Genomic DNA, 27,608 nt, shown 5'->3' with positions numbered 1-27,608 from the left:
ATCCTCCAGCTTCACTGTGTTTATGCTATGCTAACATAGCTGCGTCGCTAGCCATAGCACATCATTATATAGCAGCTAGCCTAACTTCAGTAACCCTACAAACGTCACTGCTGTTTAGTTTCCTGTCTTCATTTATGTTGGAAGTGATAACAGAGCTGTATGTTTGAATTTTTCAGAAATCTCTCAGTCAGAACATGCTATATCATGTTTAGGTGGAAGCTAGCGAGCTAACTTCCTGCTAACTTCTAACTCTGTTAAATTTAATAAATTCTGTTTTCATGGATGCCTGGATGTTAAACTTAATACACCTGGTAAAGCAGCAACGCTGATCATTTTATTAAAGATGAAAGAATTTAGACAGTTTTTAACTCTCAGTGATGCTGCAGTGTTCGTTTGACTTTGGGACCTGAACCAGACGGAGTTTAGGACCCAGATGACTCCGCGAGGCTCCTGACTACGGTAGCCATAATGCTCCGACAATCCATCAGGCGCTGCGGCTTCGTAGCTTAGCAAAGTCGTACTAAAACATTTTTGAGAAATGAAAAACTGAGCGTTTTCAGAGTTTTACAGCCTCCTTCAGACTGTAGATGTGTTGAGGTGGACTACAGATGCACACAGCAGGAGCAGATCCACTGCAGACATGTTCTCAGTGTTGTGTTCGTACTCTGGGTTAGGCTACAGTGCAGAGAATGACTTCAGAGATACACAACTGATCGCACAGTGTGAAGTCTGGTCAGGATGAATAATACCTGGTCACAATAATAGCCGGTCAAACATGGCATCGTTTGGTGTCAGAAGGAATTACCGGCAAAGAGGCAAATAAGTGCTGACTATGCGTTATAATTACAAGATTAGCAAACGTTTTATTTGACAGAAGGAATGAAGCCAGGAAGTCTGTGGTCTCCTGTCGTTACAGGATTTGGACTTGCTGGACATTGAGTCAATGTGAATCATCCATTCCTTTCTGAAACTAAACACTAGCTAGCACTGGGCCTCCCACAGCCTCCTTTTATCTCAGCACCACATGTTGGTGTTTGCCACAGCTGTGAAATAGACATGGTTAAAAAAACAAGCGATGATTATTGGTCATAAAGGCCAAGTGAGTGCGGTTTGTAACAGGATACTGCATCAGACGTTTAGAAGAAGTTGTGTTTTAGTTATGTTTTAATGAGTTTTAATGTCATTAACATTAAAATCTGCGTACAGGGTCAAGAGGTTTTAGTTCTGAGTTCAGGAAACCAAAGAAAAATTCATTATCAAATTTCCAAGTCAATTCAAGTTGAATTTCAATTCATGAAAAAGTTCAAATTAGGGTTCAAAATTGTGGAGAAACCTGCGTTTTCTGAAACACTGGCTGAAGGTCACCTTCATTGTCTCTGCATCTCACGTTCGAGCCAACAGACTCTGGAAGGAAGCTAACGCCAAGCAGCGTTCACAGTGACTTTAAGTTGACATAGCAGGACATTGAACAGTGTGTTGTGGTTGACTAACCTGTCAGCCTGTAACGTACGAAGTGGTTTAACTTGCAGTCGAGAGAAAGAGCGTCAAAAAAACAAGAAACGAGGTGAAGCCAGAAAAAGGCAAAAAGTTCACGGTGAACTGTTCCTCGACTGACCACAGGAGGCTCCTGAAGCAGGTTGCTGGTTACAACACAGAAATATGGCAGAAACACATTTTTATAGCCTCATACAAGGAAAAAAAACAGTCTGTGGATGCATCTTCCTCGCCACGTTTGGAGCCTCGGTTAATCACCAGGCTCTTTGTTCCATGTCTAAAAAGTCAACACAGCAGCACCAACAATCGAACACTGAGGCCTCAAAACAGGGACTTCACAAACTAGTGTCGTAGTTGCCACACATGGAATGAATCATTGGTTTTAATGTAAATGTAATGATAAAAAATATTCTATACACAAATGTTTTTGTTGTTGTTGTTGTTTACTACACCACTACGATTTTTATGCCATGTGACCCCTCCTGTCAGTCCTCCTGGATGGAGACAAATACCGGATGGATTTGTCTCCATCTGGGCTCAAACCAGGGTTTTGGTGTACAAACCAGTACACTATGGAAACACTCACTTTGTTAAGTGTTTACACGTCCGAGAACAAATGTCTGATTTATTTATTTATCTTTTTCATTTGCAGTTCAATTCAGTTTATTTGAGGTTTTATGCATTTTTGCATCAGTACCTGAACGACTGTACTCTTCACAAGCGCTGACCAATAAGCTAAATGCAGAGTGAAATTCAGATCAAATGTGTAATAGCCAGTGTTGGGTAAGTTACTTTAAAATAGTAACTTAGTTACATTACTAGTTACTTCCATCAAAAGTAACTCAGTTGCTTCAAGTTACTCGTTACTTTCAAAGTAACTAGCTAGTAGGGAAAGTAACTTTGGTTTTACTCAGACTTCTCTTGTTAATGTGTTGCTTCCATAACTTTGCCAGTCTTCTAGCTTGCTTACTTGCCACGGTGCACTGTGCCACCTACCAATAGAAAGGAAAAGATAATGTGCATATTTCCACGAGAGAAATCCCACGCCTGGACCGTCATTGACTGCCGCCATGATTCTAGCCTACGTCACAGCGTCATGTGCGCCTTTTACATCCAACACAAAAACTGCAGTCGTGGTGATTTCGATTGTACTCAGAACTCGGAAATTCTGCCTTCTGAATAGGAAGATGTAGGTAACACCAGACTGCAGATGAGCTGCATACAGGGCTGGACTGGGACAAATAAATCGTCCCGGGCATTTTGACTGACCGGCACGCCATTATAGGAAAACTCATAAAGCCTTTGAATGAAAATAAACGCTGTTGTGACAGTGATGTTCACTGTTCTGATGGTATATATGCATCAATCTATCAATCGTTTGTTGTAAGATTCAGATAATTATTTTTTAAAAACGAGACATTTTAAATGAGAATAACAAAATATTTCTTTGTGCCCCCCTCTCCCTGTTAATGCCCTACCTGCCCCCCTGGCCACACTTTGCTAGACCCGCCCCTGCACAGTTACCAGCTGTCAGCTACTTAGAAAAGGATCCTGGTGTTATTTGTCTCTCAGAAACAGTTCATAACTTCAACTCATTCATGTCACCTAAAGGGTAAACCTGTTTCTCCATCACCTGTTCAGCTCTGATGATTCAGTAAGGACATCTCCTGGTTTCATCTTCATGTTTCCCTCTCACCACATCTCCAAACCGACATCATGACCAGCAGCTTTACAGCTGTGGCTCCAGCAAACATCAGCTGATACTAGAAATTAATATTAAATAAATTCTAACAACAGCTGATCAAGCTTAAACGTGCTGCTGTTGTTTAGCGCGACATCCGCTGGTTTCCTCTTTCTGGCGCAAAGTGAGTGATAAACAAACAAGAGAGACGATCAGCTGATCATTGATCATTTTCATGATTGAAGCAGAAACGGGAGAGAGAGGGTGAGAGGATGAGAGGAGAGGCAGCTGTGCAGCAAAGACAGAATAACTCCAGCTTTGTGCCTTTTTCATTGTAGCTGAATTACGGGACAAACTGTTCCTTTTCACCTCAATAAGAAACGCGTAATATTTTCTCTGAATACCAGACGGGACGGTTGGCAACTCTAATAACTTATGAACAAAATAAAGTTCAACATCAGTAACTTCATAGCACCACCCAGCTGTATAGAAACTCCGTCATGCTAGCTAGCACGCAGTACGGAAAAAGTCAGAATAATGAAAATAAACTCCACCTAAACTTGATTTATATCTGACCCAGAGAGACTGCAGGTCATAACTTCTTACCTGAAGTTCAGTTCACACTTGGACCGGCGGCCGCCTCGGGTCTCTCCTCCTCCTGCCTCCGCTTTCCCTCATCCACCTGCTGGCCTCCACCACTTGCTAATGTTACTGAATCTGTGGAAGCTCCGCGATGCCACCACACGAAGTAACGAGTAACGAGCCTATCTAAATCCCAGTAACGACTAACGCGTTCCTGGTTTTGGCATAATAACTAGTTACCGTGCTCGTTACCACAATAATAACGTAGTTACTGTAACGCGTTACTTAATAACGCGTTAGTCCCAACACTGGTAATAGCATTAAGCACATACTGTGTTGCTTTGATCCTGTTAGCTTTCTCTGCGCAGGAACTGAACAGGATTGTTCAGAAGTAGCAGTGATTATATCCCAGGCTCACCCTCGTCTTTGAGCTCGACCAAACCTCCCGTTATTATAAAAACCTGCCAGTATAGCAAATTAGTGGTGTGCATGTAAAAAGCCTGGTCTTCTCCCATGCATAAATGATGCTGCAGCGTTGTATCAGCACAGCTCGACAAGCTGTTTGCAGTCATGCTCAGCAGCTCCACATCCGCATAGTTCAACACAGCAAATTAGGAGAGGCGAAGATTAGTGGTACAAGAGAGTGAACATGGCAGGCACAGCAGCACACACACAGATATATATCCGGTACACATACACTCGATACATATGGCGCACTGTGTAAGCAAACAATATACGAGCATGCCACCAAATGTTCAGAGATGCACTTTACAGAGACGTAACACGGCAGTCTGCAGAGGTGAGACAACCAACCGCGGAGCGTCACCTCTATCTTAGCTAAGCTGCCGAGGACGCTGGGAGCTGTGTCACATCCTTATGGCTGCTGACAACACACGCTCACGTGTGCACGCCTCTTCTCTGCACCATTTGTCTTCTGCACCGCTCTAAATGATATGTTTTTGCAGTGTAACAGTGGCAGTCCAGAGGTGCGTGCCAGGGCTCAGTCGCCCCCCCCCTGCGTGGCCATAATGTGAAGTAAACACATAAGTACAGTGTGCCATATGTAAAACAGACGCACCCCCCATGCATGAGTTTAACATTTTTTATTCTGTTTGATTTCTCGTCCTCCACGCTGCTCTCTCTCTCCCTCGCTTCTCTATTACTCTCTCTCTTTCTGACCATCTCAGAATTCAAATGAAATCAAATGGTCCTTGATTTGCATGCACTTACAGAATATTGCATGTGCAGTGTTTGCTGTTAAAGGCGTGGAGAAGAGCGCGCTGGTGGTGTCGGTGGGCGTCTATGTGCTCCCCCATTGACATCAAACGGTCCTCTGATATGGAAATGGGAGGGCAAAGGAAGAATGGCTCCTCACTGAGGCTTTGTTTGGATGTAGGCCAAGGTCTATCCCTCCCTCTCTCCTTCCATCCATCTCTATCCTTCCTTTCTTCCTAACCTTAATTTTCTGCATCTCTCACCCTCACCTGCATCGTTTCCTTTACTGGCTCCCATCGTTAGACTGTTTACACTCTCACATCTTTCATTTCCTCTTTTTTAAAATCTCTTTTTATATTCTGCAATAATTAACAGCCCGATCCTGTGACTTGCTTCTTCTTCACTGATGATCACATTCTTCTGTGTGGCAAAAACGCAGAAACGGTCGGGATGCACAGATTGCATAATGCAGCGATATCAAACATCAGACGTTTGGCTCGCTGAAATTGTTCATGTTGACTGATTTTAACATATCGACAAACAACATTGTTGTCACAGTGTCGGGGGCCTATTTTTAGTTGTAGCATGATTTCCACTTTATGTTTGCTAAATGTTTCAGATGAAATGTGATGAAGACGGGAACGACCTTAAAACTGCAGCTTGTTACTAAATAAAGAGCGCAGCCTTAAGCTAGGTGTAACTGTGTGAACAGAAAACGTTCGAGTAAATGTTTACAAACAGAAAATAAGGAAACAAAATATGTTTATTGATGATCATTTTAAGCATTGCTGTTGCTATTGGCCCTGAAGTTTAGAATTGTTTACAGTAACATTGTTTATAGTAACAATTTTAAAAGTAGCCACTTTTGTTACTATTTGTTCTCCCGGCATCATTAAATTTGGTCTGATTTGAAGCAGAGCAGCGACAGCCAGAGCCACGGGCTGATACAGTCAGTTTCCACTAGTATTACTCAATCATCATATACATCATACATGCACATTCCTGTTTCAATTACATATGTTATTAACCTTTGGTGGTGTGTGAGCAGTGCATCAGCGTTTCAGGCAGGTAACTTACTGGAGTGTTCCACTTTGAATTTTTCTAAATAATTTGTTCTAAATACTTAATTCTCGTGTGCATACAAGCCAGGCTTTTTTTTACACCCTGCAAATGGAGCCACCCCATAAAACTCTGATGTCAGCCATACTTTATGCATTTGGTTAGTCTGCACTGCTGTCTGAGGAGGAGCTCCTATCATCGGTTCTTATTTTCAGCCATCGTAGGTCAATAAGCTCTGTCATCACGAGGCCTTTTCTTGACAGGGACCAGTTTGATGAATGAGAACACTCGGCTCTCCGGAAATAAATAAATAAACCTTTTAAACTACTGGAGCCACCGTGCCACAGAAAGCTGCACCTAACAAAAGTGCTGCGTGCCAGATGGGAGCATTTTAGATGGTACCACAAATTTCTTCTGCCTGTCTCTGAGGATGCATGTGCTTTCTATTGTAGACCATAGAGAAAATGAGACGGAGCTCGGTTAAGCAAATGGACAGAGCTAGACGAGAGTCTGGGTCGCATTAGGAGCGGAGTCGCAGAGAACGGGAGCGATACTGTACAAAGACACACACTTGAAATTGTATTCTGTGCCACACGGGACTTTTTCCATTTATAATAAAAATGTTTTGTTTGTTCTTTCCTTCACTTGTATGTCATTTTTACTTTGATGTCCTGATTGTGTGTGTGTGTGTGTGTGTGTGTGTGTGTGTGTGTGTGTGTGTGTGTGTGTGTGTGTGTGTATTTACTTCACAGCACTTTAAGAAGCAGAGAAGGCTTATCCCAGAGAAAACAGTGTGGAAGTACTTTGTTCAGCTCTGCAGTGCGCTTGAACATATGCACTCTCGGAGAGTCATGCACAGAGGTATGCACACAACACACGCTCTTATTAACACAAACAATTAGAGGACTTTTTCATTCATTACAAGTCTTGGAAAATCCCTTAAATTTGTCGTTTATTTTAGTTTTTGGGATTCTGTGCTACCTTGAATATTTAAGATTACTTACAAATTTGTGTGCACTGATCTGCTCTCAGCACGGGAGTGACAAGAAATGGACTGGATTTAACTACGAGACCCAGTAGAGCTCGTATAAAATCTGATGTAATCCTGAGTGTATTATTACACAACATAAGGAAAAAGAACTTATGAGTAGTTTGGTGCACTGGCTGTCAGTAGGTTTCCCAGACGTGGACTAAGTCTAGTCCAAGACTAAAAGAAACATTCAGTGAAGACGTCCACTTAAAAACAGTTTATGGTCTATAACTGTTAGTAAGTTGGATCCACGTCTGGCAGCGCGAGCTGTTCAAGTATTTTTAGTAGCTCGCTAAACTGAAGTGAGAATGCTGAAAAATGTTGGAAAATGTTCAGTGTTTTTCTATAAAGGTGCTTTTTAGTTCAAAGTCAATGTGCTTAAAGTGAATTTTCTTTAGTGTGAATGAGCGTGTTTCATAAGGCGGGGGCTTAAGTGTAGGTGTTAAACAATACATAGACCAGAGAACACAGTGTTTATGGGCACACGTGCTTTGAATAGGGCCCAGTCAAGTCGAGTCCTGGATTCACATGCATAGGCTACACACACACGCACACGCCCACACACACACACACGCACACACACACACACACACACACGCACAGCTACAGGTGATGTACTTCCGTTTGGACTGACTTTGATTAGGGCTCAGGGACACTAATGAACCCTGAGCTCTGAGCTTTAATGACCACTTAGCAGAGACGGCCTATTCAAAAGCCGCTTACAGTTATACGGGAGTAGTAAATTTCAAAGCCCGACGTGGGTCACATTACCAAGGTGTTTGAAACTATGTTAATGTCCAAATGATATTTTCAATAATGGACTTTATGCTTCCAGTTCAGTCATGTTTATTTGGTAGAGACTAAAAGTAAAACTTTCCTGAATTAATATGAAGAAATTATCGTTTGCAAGCTGTCACTTTTCCTTCACTTTCAGACATCAAGCCAGCCAACGTATTCATCACAGCTACTGGAGTAGTTAAGCTAGGAGACTTGGGACTGGGGCGATTCTTCAGCTCTAAAACAACTGCTGCTCACTCGCTGGGTAAGTTATAGCACTCTGTACATATGTGGATACACCAACAACCCCCACTGCTCAGTAATCTCCCAGTGTTGGATGTGTTTCATTAGGCACGGGCAGCTCAGAGCCATGTGTCATGTAGTCATTCTGCCTGCGCCGTTCTGTGCCCGGCACCTCCGCTGGCCACTTAGCTGCTTCCTGTTACCTTGACCTTTAACCCTGACACAGATGAAAACTGAGGCTGGCGACACAGTGGTCCGATTGAGACTGCGCCGCTTTACAATCGCGGTTATTGTAGAGTTGATGGGTGTTTGTGTCACAGAGGAAATAAAACTGCGTTATTTTTGTTTCAGGAACTGTCATTGAAGCCGCCGCAGTAATTAGGTCTTTGTCCATTTGGTTAATTTTAAAATGTGACATATCATATAGCCACATGACTGCAGTCAGTGCAATAGTTTTTATTGTTAAGGAACAGCACGGTGTTGGGATGACCTGACGGCCAATAGTTTGGTTTTTAGCACAAAAAAGATTCTTTGCATTCAAGTTATTAGTTTTCTGCACTGTTTGGTGTTTTTAGTCCGTCTCCTCTTTGTGTGTAATAGACTTCATGAACAGATGCGTCACTATTTTAAATCTGGAACATGTCAACAGGAGAGAGGACAGCATTGTGCTGAGTGTGTTTAATAAAGTCTCTATTTTAGTATAGACACAGAGGCATGCTGGCAATCTTCCCCAAGTAAGAAAAAAATTCTCTTTTTTAGAATAATTATTGGTTAAAATTCATACAAAATTCTCATTTTTTGTTGTGGTGTTTAAACGCAGCATCTTAGCAACAGCACATACAAATAAGCGACGGCTTTATTGAGTGTTTTAGAAATATAGCCCAGAAACTGCACGTGTGTTCTTTGTTGTGCTTGTCCGTCCTTTTTCTGCATGTTCTGTATTAAAATGGTCAAGTGATGTGTTGCACTGCTTTAGTGAAATAGTCGAATGCCCAGAAAAATATAATAAAACGTGTTACTGATCATTGATGGGACTCGGGAACACTGGTTATAACTTGGCCTTTCTGCGGTACATGAAGGTGCTATCCAGTATCCCCTGGGCAATTTCAGATACTTCATAGATTGGAAAAAGTAGGAAAAAAGAAGAATTCCTTGGACAAATATAAGTACTGCCGTTCACACCGTCTCACTTCCCTATGTCAGACTGTTATTACCACAAACAGCGTGCTATTCTCAGCCTCGTACAGCAGCGGCTCAGCCTTTGAGAAAGTGTGAATCACATGATCAAGTCAACAGAAGCCCTATCAGCTGCAGTGCCTGCAGAGCGGGGTGAAAGCGCCTGTGATTGCTCATTAAACGCTGAGTCCACAGCGCCCTCTTTAGGCCAACAGAGGACAAGCAGAGGGGTCAACTTGAATACCCCCATTAATCTGATGCTATCAACATATTTCTTTAGATTTAAGTATGCAAATAATATTTTTATAATGTTTTTTTGTTAATTCTATAATATTATTAATTAAAGTTCATACAAAGTGCAGTAAACAACAAAACTAAATTAAATCAAACCTTGGCATAAATATATTTAGTTCCATCTCTCCAGGGCTGTCTCATGGTCTTCCATGAATTTGAATAAGCTTGTGAAGGATACATGTGAGATGTTTGAATGATTAATTGCACACATGCAGATATTTATGTATGATCTCGTTCTATAGAGGCGTGTAGCGTCTATAGGTTAGTGAGACCTGCCCACATTAAGGACTAGGAGCGTGTCGTGCTGTCTCCTCTCTTTCTTTGCCACCTCTCTGGCTATAGCTTTTCTCCATCCCTCCCTCTGGTGCTTTGACTTTAGTCAAATAAGGATGAAGGTGTAGGTGAAGGAGAGAGATGGAGAAGGTGCGAGGATACTAGAATCTGAGAGTAGAAGGGAACCAATACTGAAAGAGTGAAGTGAGAAAGAGAGGAGAAAGCAAAATGTCACAAAAGGAAAAAAGCATAAGAAATGAAGAAAGGGTGACAAAGAAACAGAAAAAGAAGTGTAGATGTCCCAGGTGTTAGAGAAGAGTGTGACAGAGTGACAGAAGAAGAGGAGAAAAAGGAAAGAAAAGTTAGTAGGAGCAGAGTAAGAGCAGAATATGACAAAAGTGACAGGAAAAATGGAGGAGAAGAAGGAACGCGAGAAAGAAGGATGGAAAGAAAAACTGTGAGGAAGAGGTGTGTGTGTCTGTGTGTGTGCGCGCAATCGCGTGGGTATGTAATGAGCCCAGCCACACAGCTGAACAGTAGAGCAGGGCGGTGGAGCTGAGATGGAGGTCCAGGCATACAGCCTGTCAGCTCCTAGGCTTTCAAGTCAGCTGCAGACCCCCCCCCCCCCCCCCCCACACACACACACACACACACACACACACACAGACACAGACACACACACACACACACACATTTTCTCTTTACACTCTTGCCCACGCTGAGAGAGACAGTCTTTTTGTCTCATGTATGGATGTGTCTGTGCACACAGATGCACATTCATACGGTCTGAATTTATGCACACGCTCATGCAGAGGTAGATAATCATGCAGAAATTTGCAATGTGCGTGCACATTAATGTGCACAGTATCCAAACTTCCAGATATAATACCAACCAAAAAAATCAAATCAGTATTAAGAACACCGAGCTGCTGAGTTACTTAGATTTAAGGTGGATACTTGCATTTAAGCAAGAAAACGATTGAAAGAAAGAGCAGGACCGGGAAGAGGAAGTGAATAACTACTTATTACTGCCAATTGGCAGTAATATAATATACCTGTAATTAACACCTGTAATGAGAAAGGTGTTAACGATGAGTTCTGGGGGTGAACGAGGAAAAGGAAAAAACAGAAGGGGAGGATCGCATAGGTCGATGTTGGAAATGATTTTGGGATTTTACGCGTTCATATAAAGCCTTGGTTATGTTATAAAAGCGGGCATAAACACAGAGGCATAATATAAATGCAAAGAAAACCATAAAGGGTTCACTGGTGTGGGGTTGGTTCAGAACGGCTGCTAATGAGAAACGCAGCGATAGCTTTGGAGCGGCACACAGATTAGAGGAGGGTTACCCTGGTAATGTAAATGCTTTACTTAGCATTAATATGACAGTGTTACAAGCTACAGTGAGTGCAGTCTAATCAATAGTTGTATCTAAAAGGGGACGAGCTTTGGTTACATTTGCAGCAGATTCACGAGTGCACGGGCTTTATTGTGGATGGCTTCTCACCTCCTATACAACACTTATCCTGTTAGGCAGAGAATACAGTGTTGTCATTGCTATTCACAATAATGGAAATCAATCCCAACATGACTTTCAATTTATTTGCATGAATAAGTAATGTGGCCTTAATTCAGCTTGCTGAAGGAGCCGAGCCGCCGCCGCTGCCTTTTTTATGCCACTATTAGCATAAGAGAAGCTCATTCTTTTTAATCAACTAATAATGAATGTTAAGGGAGCCTGTTCAGACCGCACCATGAGACCTCACACACACACACAACCTGATGACCAATTAAAACAGCCATTCCCAGTATCATGTATTCTTCCACTGGCTCTCTGGCTTCTTCTCTGCCGATGCTGATTATTTTCGGACTGACAGGTAACACTTCATTATTCACAATCACACATTTAACAGAAAAACACGTTTTCTCAACCCAATTAGATCTGCATCGAAATTAAAGCCGTCATTTCAGTTCCCACAGACTTCAAATCTAATGCCCTTTCTGTAATAGTTTTATTAAATGCAGTTACAGGATTCGAGCTTCCTCAGACCTGTTAATGTGCAGAATAGCCCCGCACGCCAGCGTAAGAGAGCGCTAAGACGGCAGTTACGTTTTCACGCAGGCTGACGTTTCTCCCGAGTTCTTTCCGCTCGAGAGCCGTTCCCGCCCTCCCAGCTTCCCTCAGCGTTTGTGTGTATTTTAAACTCAACAAGTCCATAAAAACTCTTACTCCCAGCTCTGCACGTTTCCCGTGACACGTTTTGTTTATGTGCTTGAGGCAAGACTGATCAGGTTTGGATCAAACAAACAAAGAAGAAACACCACCCCATTTAATTAATACTTTTTGTGTGTTTCGGAGCCATAAAAACACTCCTGCAATGATTTCAGTCAGTCTGTAACATCACATAATGTTTAAGATTTAATTCTATTGGTTACACCTCAGAATAAGAAAGTTAAATGAGGCGGGGCTTGGACTGAAGTTTAACATACTGAACCAGGTTATATGTTTTTGGTTTTTTTGGCTTCACTAAATCAAACAACTGCGAGAGAGGAGGATAACAAAAGGGTGCTTCTGCAGTCTTGTTTTAGGATCAGAGCAGCCTGTTGCAATAAATAAATGTTCCTTCTCTCATTGATGCTCCTTAACAAAAATCAAAGGGTTCATATCTCCAGCATCTAGAGCCCGTTTGACTTTGTTCTGATCTCAGAGGATTTTCTGAGTGATGACATTATTTTCTAAGAGGATTCATGACTCAGCAGGAAGCGTTTTTGTTTAACTAGTGATGTTATTCTGAAGCGCTGTCGTCACATTAGTTACAAGACTAAAGCTAAAATCACGCTTTGCAGAGGTGTGCCAAAATCTGGGCTTAGAGGAAACATCGATTACAGTGCGTGAATTGACTTATAAGTTAAAGTTAAAAACTGACCACTGAAGTAATAAAGCCTGATACAAAATAACCGCTTAGTGTCAGGTTAATAATCAGCGTGGAGCCTAAAATGCATTCAAGCTAATGTTGATTATTATTGAGCATATTTAGCTGTTTATCTTTAACTTTATTCACATGATCTGAGGTGTTTTCAGCAGGTTATGGTGCTGGTGAAATTCCCATCTTTTATATGTGACTAATAAAAAGCCTCTGCTGGTGTGCTTGGTAGACTTTTACATGGGAAATCACAATAAACAGAAAGCAGATGAAAAAAATCAAAGCTTGCATCAAACTCATCCTGCAGAGTCACGACTGTATGCCGAGCTGCGGCTCCTGGTTGTGTCCAGTTGGCTGACGGTCTGATTTCCTGGAGCGCTGCCATTCGCTGTGGCAGTTTGGGATTCTTGAGTTTCAAAACCAGAAACGGGCCGACCGCTCCCCGGGCGTATCCTCTGACTGCTGTTTCAGATCATTACGGAGCCCCAGTAATCAAAAGTGATTGATAAATGTTGTGTGTGTGTGTGTGTGTGTGTGTGTGTGTGTGTGTGTGTGTGTGTGTGTGTGTGTGTGTGTGTGTGTGTGTGTGTACACAGCTTTGTGTTGTCTTGAACTTGCATGCATGGTCCTGGTATGTGTGCTGATATGTGACCTCACATCCAAGCTTATTTCAAAATGACACAGACGACACACTTTGTTACAAAAACACGTTGAAGCTCCATCACCGTGTGAGCCGTGTGGGTGTCGTTGTTGATGTGGAGGAGAAACAGGTTTGCAAAATGTTAATGCTCATTTTGTTTTTGTCCTGTTTCCTGTTTCGTCCACTTCTCTCCCCCCTCCCTCCTTCCACCATGTTCCAGTGGGTACTCCTTACTACATGTCACCGGAGAGGATACATGAAAACGGCTACAACTTCAAATCTGACATCTGGTCGCTAGGATGCCTGCTCTATGAGGTAAACTGGGAACGCGTGCACACACTGTCACCTCGCACTCGACGGTAGGAGTGACACGAGAACACATGAGCTGACACGTGTAAACAACCCGTTCTCATCCATTGTCGTGCATGAAGATATGTACACACAAGCAGTAATGGGAAAAATACAAACACGCACGCTTCGTTAGTGATATTATCTTCTAGATGTTCTGTCGCTGTTGTTTTCCTCTCGTCTGATCGCGGCTCGTTCAGGCCTCGCAGTCTGTTCTGTAGACCTGCTAAACATTGAGAGTCTGCTGAGTGAAGGGAACTGACATGGCCATGTGTTTTAGATGAAGCTTTCCGGTGACACTGACTAGTTTGATTAGTCGGGAGCAAACCACCACAGGGCGCTGCTGTAGACCACACTGAGTGGAGACAAGCCCGGGAGGAGCACACACAGAGGGAACAAAGGGAAAGGAGTGAGGAGCAGAACGATGATAGACACGGATGATAGCAGTCAATCTGACATCGCAGCTCGCCGGCGTTCCCGCGCAGACACACACGGCCGGGCACAAAGTCAGAAACACACTGCGGGCTGAGGAAATGCCCACATTTTCCTCCCCTCGTCTCTCCCGATTCCCCTGAGCTGCTGATCATTTGGGCTGCATTTCAACGCACCAGTGACTACACCTTCTCTAAAGCGCCTCAGGCACAGAGGTGGAGAACGCGTAAGGAAGAAGTTTGAGCTCAGCTTGCAGGTCATGGTTGCTCAGAGACCACAGTCCTTCATGCTAATTAGCTCCCCACAATGCACTGCGGCAGCGCACGTCTGTGGTTGGTTGAAGGATGTGGATGCTGTAGGTCACACTCAGTGTTTCTGTGTGTTTGTGTGATTGCTTGCGTGGAAGCCGCTCCTGTTACTGTTAAGAAAACAGCTGGGCTGCACTGGGTCTGGCACGCCTACAACAGTCCCAGCCTTTACTCTTTACACATCAGACTTTGGTGTTACATTAACATTTTCCAGCAGGCCGCTGTCTGTCCATTTTTTAAAACTTTCATCATGTGCTGCATCGATTGTTTTCCACTTTTAGCTGGCACACAGCACTTTGATCTTTCATGCATTTCACTGGCGTCACAGTCTAGACCAAATGCAGAGAAAGTACGATGGAGACCAGAGATGAGGAGAATCTGGGAGTGAGCTCGAGAGCAAAAGTGAAAAATGGATGAGACTGTTTCTCTTTGAGTAAGCCAGAAGGCAAGGAAGAAAGATGGAGGGTGAAAAAGTTTAGGAATCTATATATGAACAATATAGGAAGCTGGAGAAGGGTGGGGGAATAGGCAGGAGCCATAAGAGTGAATGAAAAGAGAGGAGATGGAAGGTTTGGGAGCAGAGGGGAAGAAGTGAAAGAGGAAAAAAGCGAGAGCGGGGAAGTAGATTGCTGGAGCGAGGAGAAGGATGGGGGGTGCTCATTCAGAGAGAAAGTACTGCAGGTACAAGAGCAAAGACAGAACTCCAGCCATCAGGTCAAGGTGAGCCATGCAAGGTGCCTGTGGAGATAAAGATTTTACAAGCTTATTGTTACCAGAGCAGCGCTCACCACGCCATGCATATTCTCTTTGAAGAGCAGCCTCTCGCCTTGCACTGTTCTTACTGAGAGGGCTCCGCGGTGCATTCGTTGTCTGGAAACTTGCCTCTCTCCAAAACTCTCTTCTCCATTCCTCTTTGCTCACATCTTCAGCTTTCTCCGAATGCCTTCCTTTTCCTCACTTAACCTTCAGGCATAAGGAATTCACACAGAAATCCACGCCTGATCCCTTCGGTGCTCATTGATTTCACTACAATAGGAGGATCGCGCTGGTTTCTGAGCGCGTGCGTCCGCGAGCGCGCGTGCGTTTGTAACCCAGGGAGTTTGAGAGAGCCTGCGTTTTTCATCCTCGTGCCTGGGGGTTAAGTTCGGGTCCAGGGGGCCGCACGTCAATACCTGGTCATTGTATCTGCGTCCGTCTTCATCTCCCATTCTGTTTGATCCCCTTCTTGTTGTGTCCAACTTCATTACATCATCTGGCCCCGCGCCCTCCACCCAAACCGCCGACACCGCCGTAAACGGGGACGCTCAGCTGGGTTGTCTCCCACGGCGACATGGTCACATGGTTGCAGGGCAGGCAATGAGACTGCTGTCTGCTAGCGCTCGTTACAGTCGAAACCACCTCATACTTGAATCAGTACCACTCACACACACACTCACACACACGCACTCGCACAAACTCACACACACACGCACTGTGGGTCGCCTGCTTGCATAGATCTCTTGCGGTTTCTGTTTTGGTCTTAAAGTTGGAGGAGGAGAATATGTCAAGAAGTTTTACTGGAATGCGTCTCCTTCCTGTATGAAGCGTAACCATCCGTACCTCTGACTGTGCCCACGCCCCCTCCCCTCTTGTTTTGCTGGAGCTTTTACGAGGCCCAAAAATGCCGGGTCCTCTGAGCAGCTGGCGTTTGCATGTGATGAGCTGTGGTTAACCCTCTGTGTGACAGAAACAGAGATTTCTGGTTTTAAAGGCTTTTTTCTGTGTTGTTGAAGCTCCTCGTTTGCTCTCGGGCTGCGACTGAAGCATGAATAAAAGTGGCTCTACCTGCTTATCTGTCAAACTTTATTAACAAAATATTATTTGTAGATTTTAATTAGGCAGTCGATCACACACACACAGACACACACACACACAGTGTCTAAAGGCAGGCCTGACATTGTGATGTGAAACCAAACTAGTGCTGCAGGCGTGTAGGTGCATATGTGAGAAAGAGAGAGGATGAAAACACAAATATAGTTTTTATTTTGATACATTTATGGTTCGATGTGTATTTTTATTTATAACTGAGGGTTTGTGAGGAGCTCTTTAGTCTCAGGCCGTTAAGGCTCGAGGGATGGAGGTGGTTGGGAGGGGGGAGGCGGGAGTCTCACGCAGCTCCTTTAATTGGCGTACAGGGAGAGGAGCTGGAGAGCGAGCGTGTGAGATCAATGTTAATTACACTGGAAGGCCCTATGCAGACCTTTTAGGGAGGGATGCTACCTATACATGACCTGGCCTAATGCAGAGCAGAGTGGGAACGTTTGACGTGAGGCTGTTCTGATGGTCATTACTTTATGATAGACTTTGAAACAGCTGCTCGAGGGTTACGAGTTGGTTTAGAGTTAGGATATAAATCAGCTAAGGTGGTGGTTTGCATTGGGGTTTCCCTGTGAAGCCGTGATGTTACATTTCAGGACGAGGGGCTGGGAAGTGCATCGTGTCAGCGATGGACCTCACAAATATAGAAGCACAAACCTACGTGCGCGTGTGTTCTGCCACCAGCAGCTCACAGCCCTCAGACAGACAGCAGGCATGCGTGTGCATTGTATGTCTCTCGAATATCAATGAAGCATACACACATACACACACAATCGCGCACACACACCGGGGGCTCAGGGGTCAGAGAGTGAGTCAATCATCTAAACCGTTGCGACGACACAGTCTGAAAAAAGGAGTGAGTGTGTGTTTGTTTGTGTGTGTGTGGGTATGCATCTTTATGGTGTGTGTGTGTGTGTGTGTGTGTGTGTGTGTGTGAGCAGGGGGCCGGCAGCTGTCAGGGGCTAGGAGCAGCAGGCACTAATGAAGCAGATGAATAGTGCAAAAACTCCCAAATACAAACAGGACAGTTGACATTTTTCATCTGTCAAAAGCAGAAGATGCATGAAAATACGACGGGGTCTTGTTTAACCCTTCACACGCTGCTGTGTGGAGTGCAGCTCTTCTTTTTTTCTCCCTTTCTCTCCCTCCGTCTCACTCGCTAATTGAGAAATCTGGATTTTTGGAAACCGCTAATTCTTACATGGATACCTCAAAATATGAAACCTGAACATGGACAGAAATGTGTATTTTTACATGTAGAAATGAATCGAGTAATGATGATGATCTTTGTCAAAAAAAAGTCTTTTTCTGTTTTTGTCTTGTTGTTGTTTTTTTAACATGGGAGTGAGCAGAGCGCCTAACACTGCGAGCTTTGGCATTTTCAGGTATCGACTGTGGTTATTCAAAAGTGATTGGATTCTGAAATGAAAGGGCAAGATGTCCACTGACCTCGGTGGCAAATGACTCATAGGTTCAGCAGCCAGATGATTTATTTACAAGCTGCAATGAATGACTAATTAGATGGTCATTTAATTGCAAGTAGTGAGCTGTTGTCTATGGAAATGCATGTTAAATAAGGGTCCATAGCTATAGCACACTGAGTAATTAACATGTTGGAATAATAATACCTTAACTTGTTGCCGCCTGTGTTAATGGCTTTTTAAATGTAGTACTGTGTGTGTGTGTGTGTGTGTGTGTGTGTGTGTGTGTGTGTGTGTGTTAAATGTGGAGCACCATCTATGTGGGAAGGTGCTTTTGTGCAAACGTTCACCAGTATTACTTGTTTTTGTTGAGTCCACGCGTGTGCTAATCAGCTGTGTAACATTTAGCATCCTTCAGTCGTCCTGTGAGTGTGCACACGGCTGCTTCTGCTCGCCTTGGTAACGACAGGATCAGGTTTTAAATTGTGACTTTGTTAATAACAGAAGTGCATCATTGATGACGTGCATGAATATTCAGCTGTCAGCTGCTGGTCTTGCAGTCGAGGCAGAGAGGTGTTCACAGACAACAGAGGGAGATTCTCTTTCACTGGATGTGTTTTGTGAGCATGAACAGCAGAGCAGGGCGACCAAAAATATTTATCACGATATACATTTGAAAATTTGCGATAACGATATAACTGACGATATAATTGACACTAGACAAAATACTTTACAACTCCTCAACTTTATTAGTGCAAAAAAAACACATCAATGTATTTTCACTTACACAAGCAGCTGTTTTTTTTATCTGCATTAAAGTTCTATAAACATTTAACAGTGCAAATGCAAATTCCTCGCTGACAGTTTAACCAAAAGGCGTTTCCAGTGGAAACTGGCCGACATATCCTCAGCATAACCATGTATAATATCCACAGAACTTAAAGAGGTTATACACACACAGTATGGTAACATTATGTTGAAGCACAGTACGTATCACTCCGCGAGGCTCCGCCTACAATAGCCGTAATGCTCCGACAATCCATCAAGCGGTGCGGCTTCGTAGCTTAGCAAAGTCGTACTGAAACATTTGACAGATTTTCGAGCGCCGTGCACATAAACTCGTTTCGAGGTCAGTAAACACAACCAGAGTTCATACATAAGGCACACGGGATTATAAGGGGCTCTGTCGACTTTCAGGAAAATCAAAGAATCAGAATCAGAATACTTTATTGATCCCTGGGGGAAATTATTTTTTGTTACAGTGCTCCATTTTAAACCAACGGATGATTTTAAGTGCGCCGTATTTTCCAAACAACACGGTAATAACGACGGCCCGCTAGCATGCGCTACCAAAAATAGTGCTTTGTTGTGTATCTGAGGGACGAAAGCTAAACCAGTTCCACACCAGTGAAGCTGCAGCATTTTTACAAACCAGTTCAGGTTCATCTGTTTCATTCAACGATCCACTTTCGCTCTTCTCGTTCTGCGTCGCCGTCATGTGTGTATGTAAACAAAGGCACTGCGCATGCGCGTTTTACCCATATTCTATCGCGATATTTCATTTTCTTATCGTTGCCCAACATCACACCGGTATTACCGTGAGCGGTATGATATAGCCCAGCCCTAATGAACAGCATTCATGTAATAATTAACACGATTGTAAACGCTGCTGCCGTCGTCTTGATTTCCCTCCGCGGGCTTGGACAGCCGAGATCTGGCTGATGGGAAACGTGTTTTCTTTGCTCTAAATTTGAAACGTTTCATTGAAGGCAGCCATGATTAAACCAGCTACTTTGTACTGGTGCATTAGAAACACCAGCACACTAGGCACGACTGTTTTCTTGTCTCTGCAGCGCTCGACTGTACGTGTTAGCTGATGAAGACAGAAAAATAGTCTGTGAGGAAGCTGAAATAATCCAATGAGTTTGTGTGTGACACTAGATGGCCTCTTTATTCTTTTACCTCAAACACTTCCTCCTTTCTCTTTGTCGGTCCGATTCACACAGACATATTTTCCTCTGCAGCTTCTCATTTTGCTGAAGGTGGTGTATTCTCACTAACCTGCTGTACTCTGTGTGGAAGCTTTGCATTTGGATTCTCGTATGGAGACTTTGTTCTCATCTGTTTTCACGCTACCAATTAGCAGATTGTCAAACACACACTGTACTTTCTCCGAGGGACACCTGAGCAACGCTTCAAATAGTAAGGTGTAATCTTCCCACTGATTGGCCCGCTCTTCTTTCCAGTTGCTTTTCTGAAGTTTGGAATAAGCTCACGTACCGGTCACTAGTTTTGTTACAGACACATGATCGGCAGCCTGCAGGTAGCAAACAAATCGAAGAGAGAAGTGTTTCTCACAAATAGACTGTACAGATCACGAGATCACCCAGGAGTGATTCGACTTTGATTGTACTCTTACTGCAACTCACAATTTCCTATTTAATGTGTTTTTGGTGCGTGAATAAAAAGGAAGCTCTGAGCACTTTCTCACACACAGCAGTGATAATGACCGAGCACTTACACGCTGCTTGTTTTTGAAAGCACTGAATCAGAAAAACAGTAAGCATTTGGCGGCTGCTTGTTATGCAAGTGTGCTGCAGGCTTCACCTTTCTACAAGAGGAAGTGAGTCAGTCACCGAGTCTGGGAAAGATGGCGTGCGTCTTTCATTATTCTTAGAAAGGCAGCGAGGATCCTTCACCTCCTTCCACTCACAAAGGTTTCCATGCGCTTTCCCTTCTTCCTGCTCGTTCCCATTTGCCCTGCCTCTGCTCTGCTCGCTTGCGTTTGTTTTCTAGAAAATATACGTACTCGTCTGGCAGCGCATCGTCAGCATCGCAGGAAAGTCCACCAGCCTGCAGCGAGAAGCTTCCAGTGGATTTGTTTTGTTTTGGTTCGGCTGAAGTTTAGACCGGGATGTGCTGATATGTACACAAAGCTCTACATATTGACTTGTTGTCTTCCTGCACCCAATCCCCATAATAATCAATAGGATGCACGTCAGTAGCAGAGCTGCAGACTCTACTGTTAGCACAGGGTGCAGAGCCGTCTGCCTGCCACCTGTTGAGAGCTTGATTGGGTGTTTTACTTCCCGTTTTAACTTCACTCACTGATTGCTCTTGTCTTTTTCCCACTTTCTGTCTCTCTCCACGTCTTCTTATGTCTGTGCTTCAGATGGCTGCCTTACAGAGTCCGTTCTATGGGGATAAGATGAACCTCTACTCACTTTGTAAGAAGATAGAACAGTGTGACTACCCCCCTCTTCCCTCAGATCACTATTCAGAGGAGGTAAGTACTCGCATCAGCTGCCTTTTACTTCTCAGGAACAGAATAAATATAGACTTGTTCAGTGTTTGTAAAGCAGCCGCCATAGTCTTTAATACAAATCCCTGTCTCTTTCTCTTGATGCCACTTTCCTTTTACTTATATCGAACACTTAAATTATATTTTTATGTCGGTGAAATCCACCCGTCTGCCTGAGCTGCAGCACAGGACTGTGATCAGAAGGCTGGATACGATTTTAGCCGCGCGTATCAAAAGCATCTGGCCACGCTCGACGGTGGGGTGAAACCAAATGTGCCAGAGTGTCACGTTTCCTTTAGTCAACGTTAAATCGTCTGCCGTAATTCTGCGAAGACTGATCCGTGCGCAGAAACGTAATGCAGCCGGGCTGCGGTTAAAGATCACCTTATTGCTGATTAGTGCTGACATGTGCATGAATCTGCGTGTTTTTCTGTTTGCGTGCCCTCTTTGTGTGGGTGGCGTTTCCCCCGTCTGTTTCTTTTAAATGCGTGTAGTGAAATGCTCATAGGCTGAGTCACAGGCGCACGTGCACGTGTAGGTATTGGAACCTTTTTCGGTTATTGGCACATTTATTAGATTTGCACTGTTTAAAAAAAGTTGCCTCATATCTGATTAAAGTCAAGAATGCCGTCGCGCTTTATCATGTTTGAGGCCTGGTGCTATTGAAACTACTGCAAACTGACATCACCCCACAGCTAACCTTGTGGTTTAGGTTTGAGTTTGCAGTTCAGATATGTTTAATAAACTGTATGAACCATCATGGTCAGGTATGACTTTAAAGCACGCCGATGTGGTTTTTACCTTTAGTGCCGCCGATCTGTAGCCAGTGTGTCTGCAGTGGCTCATTTTAAATGGCTGTTCGTGTCTCCAGTGAGCTCGTTTACCCTGCAGAGAGAGGCTTTTGTTTTACTCTGGTATTTACCTCATTAGCCTGATAAAGGCTAATTGTGAGGTGTTTTAAGCCTCTGTGGTTGCTCTGTGTGTGTGTGAGTGTTTTAGTTCTTGCAAGTGTATATTTGTTACATGAGCTCTTTCCACACACACGAGCGCCACGCTGAGCCTCTGCGTTGCCCCACATGTCACCCCCATCCAGGAGAAAGGAAGACAAAGCGCAGGAGAGAGGGAATGATGGAGCGAGAGACAGGGCGATGGAGAGATGGAGATGAGGGGGGTGCCTGCAGCGCCTGTCTGGATGTAAACAATGCTCCTGAAGGATCGGCAGCAAACTGTCAGCTGCTCATCTTTGTTGTGTCATTTAACCATCTCCATCTATGCTCCCCCCACCACACACACGCCTCCCTTCGCCAGCTCCGCCACCCCCCACACGCACATGAATATTTTACATATCTGCATCTCGGCGCCCTCCCCATCTCCATTCTGTGCGACTAATTCTCAGACTGTCTGAATTTGCATCTTTGCCTCACTTTCTCGCTCACACGCACGCTCGCGCGCCGATACACAAAACTCGCCCGAGCCCGCGCGCAACAGCGGCCGGGAAGTCGGCAGACGGTTACCATAGCGACCTCATGTAGATGTTTTTTTTCCCCCCTTTCTTTCCTCGTCTTTTATTATCTTTTTTTTTTTTTTTTTAATGATGGCGGTGGCTGTTCCGCCTGCGAGCCTGTCTATCTGCTCCAATCAGCCACCGCGCGCCGCTTCAAGTGGAAGCGCTGTCTCCGGATGGCAGCGGAGTGGCAGCTGTGTGCGTGTGCACGCGCGTGTGCGTGCATATGGGGGGTGTGCTCAGGTAACAGTGGATTCAGCAGACCAATAAATGATTAGCGCGCTACCCCAGCCACGCGCCTCCGTCTCAGTCGGCTTACCTGTTGCTCTGTTGTTGTTGCTATGACGGGAGAGGTCACCTAGAGGGCGCTGTTAGCAACTGTTAGATTTGTCTAGAGCTGCTCTTCTAAATTCCTGTGTGATCTTGTTTCACTGCATCTCTGACAATGTTTCTCTTCTTTTTGTCCCGTCCGCGCCACCAGCTGAGGAAATTGGTAGATATGTGCATCAACCCGGACCCGGAGAAGAGGCCGGACATCACCTACGTGTATGACATTGCCAAACACATGCAGAGCATGACGCAGGGCAGCTAAGCCCAGAGTTACGCACACTATGCCTTGCAGAACTCCTGTCCACGACCTTCTTGCTTTTCAAGCTGGACTCGTCCGTCTTCATTAATAGAAAACTTGCTCCAGTTTCTTGTCATCAATAGTAACACGTTTTTTAATTTTCAGAGTGCTCGTTCAGTCTGTAACCTTTTCTCCCCTCGAGTAAAGAATATATTATATTACCAGTGCAGCTCCTTTCCTAGACTTTAATGTGTATTGTATCTCACCGATGTGTCGCTATGGCTTTCAAACACGTCATTCTGCTCATGTCAGACTGTTTCTCAGTATACGTACTGCTAAAGCAGAGGTACTGGAAAGAGGTGGGCGCAATGTTCAGTCAACAGTCGATCAGTGCAAAATATCATTAAATTTGACCTCGAAAGCTCTCGATGACCTACAGTCGCCTCAGATGGCACAAAAAATAAAATTAGTGTCTAAAAATGGAGCGAAGAGACGTTCGCTCATTGACAGCAACTCTGCAGAGTCTAATTGCGGTTGAAGTGTTGTTGTGTTGCACTTTTTACCCTGGTACTGGAAGGCTGGCAGGGTGATCATGTCTAATGAATGTATTAGAAAAGGAAGGATCGTTTAGAGGGTAGACTACAGCTGTGCTAGGGGGACACGAGCAAATGTCTCCACAACACTTTGAATGTAAGTCATTGTGACGCCCATGTATTGTCTTTGAAAATATCACAGTGTGTCTTTTCTGAGAGCCGAGCAGGCAAAGAAACTGTAACAGCAGCAGTGTTACATGTGACGTTCACGTCCTCGCGATACCAACACGGTTCCCTCCATGACTGAACTAACGAGAGATGAACTGCAGCTGCAGAGTTTCGTTTGTGTCCGAGCCATCAGAAAAGTAGATTAGCTACACAAAACTGCGTTAATGCTGCTGTGTAAGTTGCAGTGCGTGTGTCTTTTATGTAACAAGTGAGAAGTTACTGATCCATGCTAAAAGTACAGCACAGGTAACAGCCAATCAGAGGAGAGGAGACGGTTTATATGTGGGAGAGCATCTTTATGATTTCTATGCTTTACCAATTTGTACTGAGGGGGAAACATTTAGTTGTACTGTACCTGGAAATAAACACCACCAAAGAATAACAAAGGAAACCATTAAAATGATCCGTTTGTGCCTTTAGAGGCAGACGACTTAAATAGAAACAGGAAGTGGTTTACGTAACGACAGCGACGATACAGCGAAGGTGTAGCCTGTAAACGAGGTTCGACGCTGCTTTATTTCAGTGTCTTACACGTTAGCGTCAGACTAGAGCTGGGCAATAGAACGATAACGATATGTATCGCGATATAACTTTTACTCGATAGAGAAATTAAGCTATCGCGATAGACCTCGCCGCTCTTGTCCTCTTAAAAAAAAAAAGAAAAAAAAAAAAGGTCAGCCAATCCAAATTAAGTAGCGCAGAGCCGAACCAATCACAGCCGCAGCGTCACGTCGCGTGACTTGTTACGTACAGCACAAGTGCCAAGCCGCACGTGTGTTTGTTTGGGAAGCAGCCAGCGGGTAATGGAGGAAATGAGTGTGCCGACTAGAAAAATCAACCGAGCGTGACCGAAGAGAAAACAGATGATGGTTCCAACGCCGGAGAGATTGTCGAACGGAAGAGCCACAGAAGCTCCGTAGTGTGAAGGTATTTCGGCTATTTCAAGTCTGACAAAAAACAGAGTAGCGTGCACTGTAAATTGTGCCGAAAGCAAGTCTGGAAATACAATAAACTGGTGCATGCGTCACACTGTGCGCCACGTTATTGTTTCGGTGAAATGAATTTCTACAATACTGTTAATTCTACTCTCTGCAGTGTTTAAATGCTTACATATACACACAGTTACTGTCCGTCCACACATACGACTCGGTTCTGCTTCTATGCCCCAGCTTTGTTTACTTTTTCCCACCGAGGCTTCTAGACTTCTGATTGGCCAACATTTCTGCACGGTTAGGAATCTAGCGCCACCTGCTGCTTTGGCATGTTCATAGCAGCGTTTTCCTTCATTTCTGCCTTTATGTGTGGACGGGATTATTTTTTAAAACGAAAACGGAAAATCTCCGTTTTATACCCGTGTACGTGTGGACGTAGCCTCAGTCTCTGACTGGAAGCGCTAATTCGTCATTCGGCTTTTGTCAGACTAAAGTAACTGTTAAAACTGTTTGAAAAGCTCAGCTATACAACAAGGAGAGATTGAGAATTTCCTTTTAGTTCTCAGTTTATTTGATACTGACAAAAGTTAGTCAGTTTTGTCTGTTCTTCTGTAAAACAAACTAAGATTTATTTTTAGAATTAATATTTTGTTTCTAAGTGGAATTGACAGTTTAGTCTGTTTCGTTTGTTCTATTTTGAAACTTAAACGCTTTAGCGGCTGCCTTTTGTGTAGTTTGCAATATTTGCCTTTATTTATCTGAAAAAGTCTCATGTTCCTTAAGTACATCTACCCTGTTGAACTTATTATGGGAAATAAATATTTAAATAAAAACAAGCTGCTGATTATTTCACATTTTACTTGTGAGCAACGGCACATTTAAATCTTACAAATATAGTTATTTGGCTTATATCGTGATAGATATCGTTATCGCCTGAAATGAAAAAAACATATCGTGATATGAATAAATCTCATATCGCCCAGCTCTACGTCAGACCCTGTAAACTCACACGTCCTCTGTTTCTAATGTTTGTTTTTGTCAACATACGAAGTCCGAGCTTCCAGGTCCGAGGCAGCGCAGGTTCTTTTGTGTTCACAGAAAATGTTGCAGTTATTTGTCTGATACTTGCAAACGCAGTGTTTGCAGTTTGTGTTTGCAGTTTGTGTTTGCTGCCGTCCACCTCGTCCTAGATTTTGTTCCTTCGTTGTTTTACGTTCCCATGGCGATAAAAGTGTTTCTGCTCTCTTAAATTTTCATCATCTTCACCTGCAGTCCTGTTAATCTCGTCTGTGTAGCACCAAAACATTGCAGTATTTTAGAGTTTTTAAAGGAGCTGTGGCACTATTTTTATTAAATATTTTGCTTTGATGCTATACAGAATTCCTACGCTCAGTGTTTTAGGGCCTTTTATGCTTTTTCTTTGAAGCATATCTAACTAAGGCACCTGATCATTTATGTTAAAGTGCATTTCTAACAGCAGCAAAGCGCCGCAGATGCGGAACAAATGTTAATACTTTGTTAAAATCTTCTGTTGGTCCTCACACAGCGCTCGGTCACTTTAACCATCACGGCGCTCGTGTTGTCTTGATGCATCGCAGCGCTCCACTGTGCCTCTTTTAGCTTTGCCCTGTTTATCTTCCACGTGTCCTCCTCAGCATAGTATTGAAGAGTCCAGGTGTCGGCCACAATGCAAAGTACTGGTAATTGATATTTATTGTTTTGTTAGTTTAGTTTTCTCAGTGAACATTTCATGTCAGAAACATACCCGTGACACGCCTTGTACGCAAACTCGATGTAATAAAGCTTTCAAATGTCATTTTTCTTCCTTTTGTCTTGTTTTTCTTGGAGAAGGTTTCAATTGTGACAAACGTGCTTTCTCTGCAAAAACACAAGCACAGCTACAGGTCACAGGGCTCAAACATGCGGCCTGGGGGCCACTTGTGGCCCATGTCACTCCTACTTGTGGCCCATAAATAAGTTCTTAAAGAGATATTTGAAATGTTAAAAAAAAAAAAAATCTGAAATATTTCTGTGTTTTCTTGTTTTTTGTACTACTTGAACACTAAAGCGACCGTCCAATGAGACTGCAGTGTCAGCAGTGGCCCGCAGCTCATGTAAGTTTGAGACCCTGGTTTTAATTTTGGGTTTTAGGGGCCTGGATGGTAAAACTGGTCCTTTTTACTTCATTTCAAAGTAAGAACTTTAATATTTCCCTTGTAAGGATACCACAGTGTTCCAGCTTAAAGGTAAGTTGTAACTTTCATTGGTTTGTACTTCAGAAAACTTTCGTTCCTCATATTTGTTCAATTCAGCTCAACTTGTCATCTGTGCAGATAAATTAGGCTCATCCTGAAAACTGAACTCACTGACATCATTTCAGTTTTATTTACTGATAGAATCGCTGCATATTATAAGAATTTTTAGTACAAACAGGAAATCACTGTATAAATGTAACAACATGTAACAAGTATCAAGTTTGCTGTAAAAGAACCTTTGATGTCATCCACTGGGTTGAAGTTTTTCTACAGAATAGTTTCAAATGTAAAAGCGCAAAAATAAAATGTTAACAAATCATTTCATCTAAAGGTATTTAGACCCTCTGCTACACTTCCATGTTTACTTTTGCTTTTATTTAACGGAAGCTAGTATTTAATTTTTCTGTTTATAAAAAGAATTATACTATGATGTCAAAATTGAAAAGGAAAAAAAAATCTTTAAGATGTGTCAGAAAGGTCATTATGTTATTTATGAACTTGATACCAAAGTATACGACACGTGGATCGGCTC

At 43.5% G+C, this 27,608-nt stretch overlaps 1 protein-coding gene across 2 annotated transcripts in view; it reads left to right on the top strand.

Moving 5' to 3' along the window:
• Positions 1-26,637, top strand: part of nek7 (NIMA-related kinase 7) — a 69,181-nt gene extending 42,544 nt beyond the window's left edge. For both annotated transcript variants that reach the window (XM_086268254.1, XM_086268253.1), the window contains exons 6-10: positions 6,784-6,892; positions 7,996-8,103; positions 13,610-13,704; positions 20,928-21,041; positions 23,042-26,637. In XM_086268254.1, the coding sequence (XP_086124380.1) occupies positions 6,784-6,892; positions 7,996-8,103; positions 13,610-13,704; positions 20,928-21,041; positions 23,042-23,152 (537 nt within the window). In that variant the 3' untranslated portion in view covers positions 23,153-26,637. The remainder of the gene's footprint in view (positions 1-6,783; positions 6,893-7,995; positions 8,104-13,609; positions 13,705-20,927; positions 21,042-23,041) is intronic.
• Positions 26,638-27,608: the final 971 nt, after the last annotated feature.

Source organism: Aulonocara sp. 'chitande type north' Nkhata Bay, linkage group LG17 (genome assembly GCF_057382095.1).
Source record: "Aulonocara sp. 'chitande type north' Nkhata Bay isolate Kocher_YH1m ecotype deep benthic linkage group LG17, A_spYH_male_GT1.1, whole genome shotgun sequence".
In the NCBI taxonomy this organism is placed as follows: Eukaryota; Metazoa; Chordata; class Actinopteri; order Cichliformes; family Cichlidae; genus Aulonocara; species Aulonocara sp. 'chitande type north' Nkhata Bay.
This window is presented reverse-complemented; position numbering and strand designations above follow the sequence as displayed.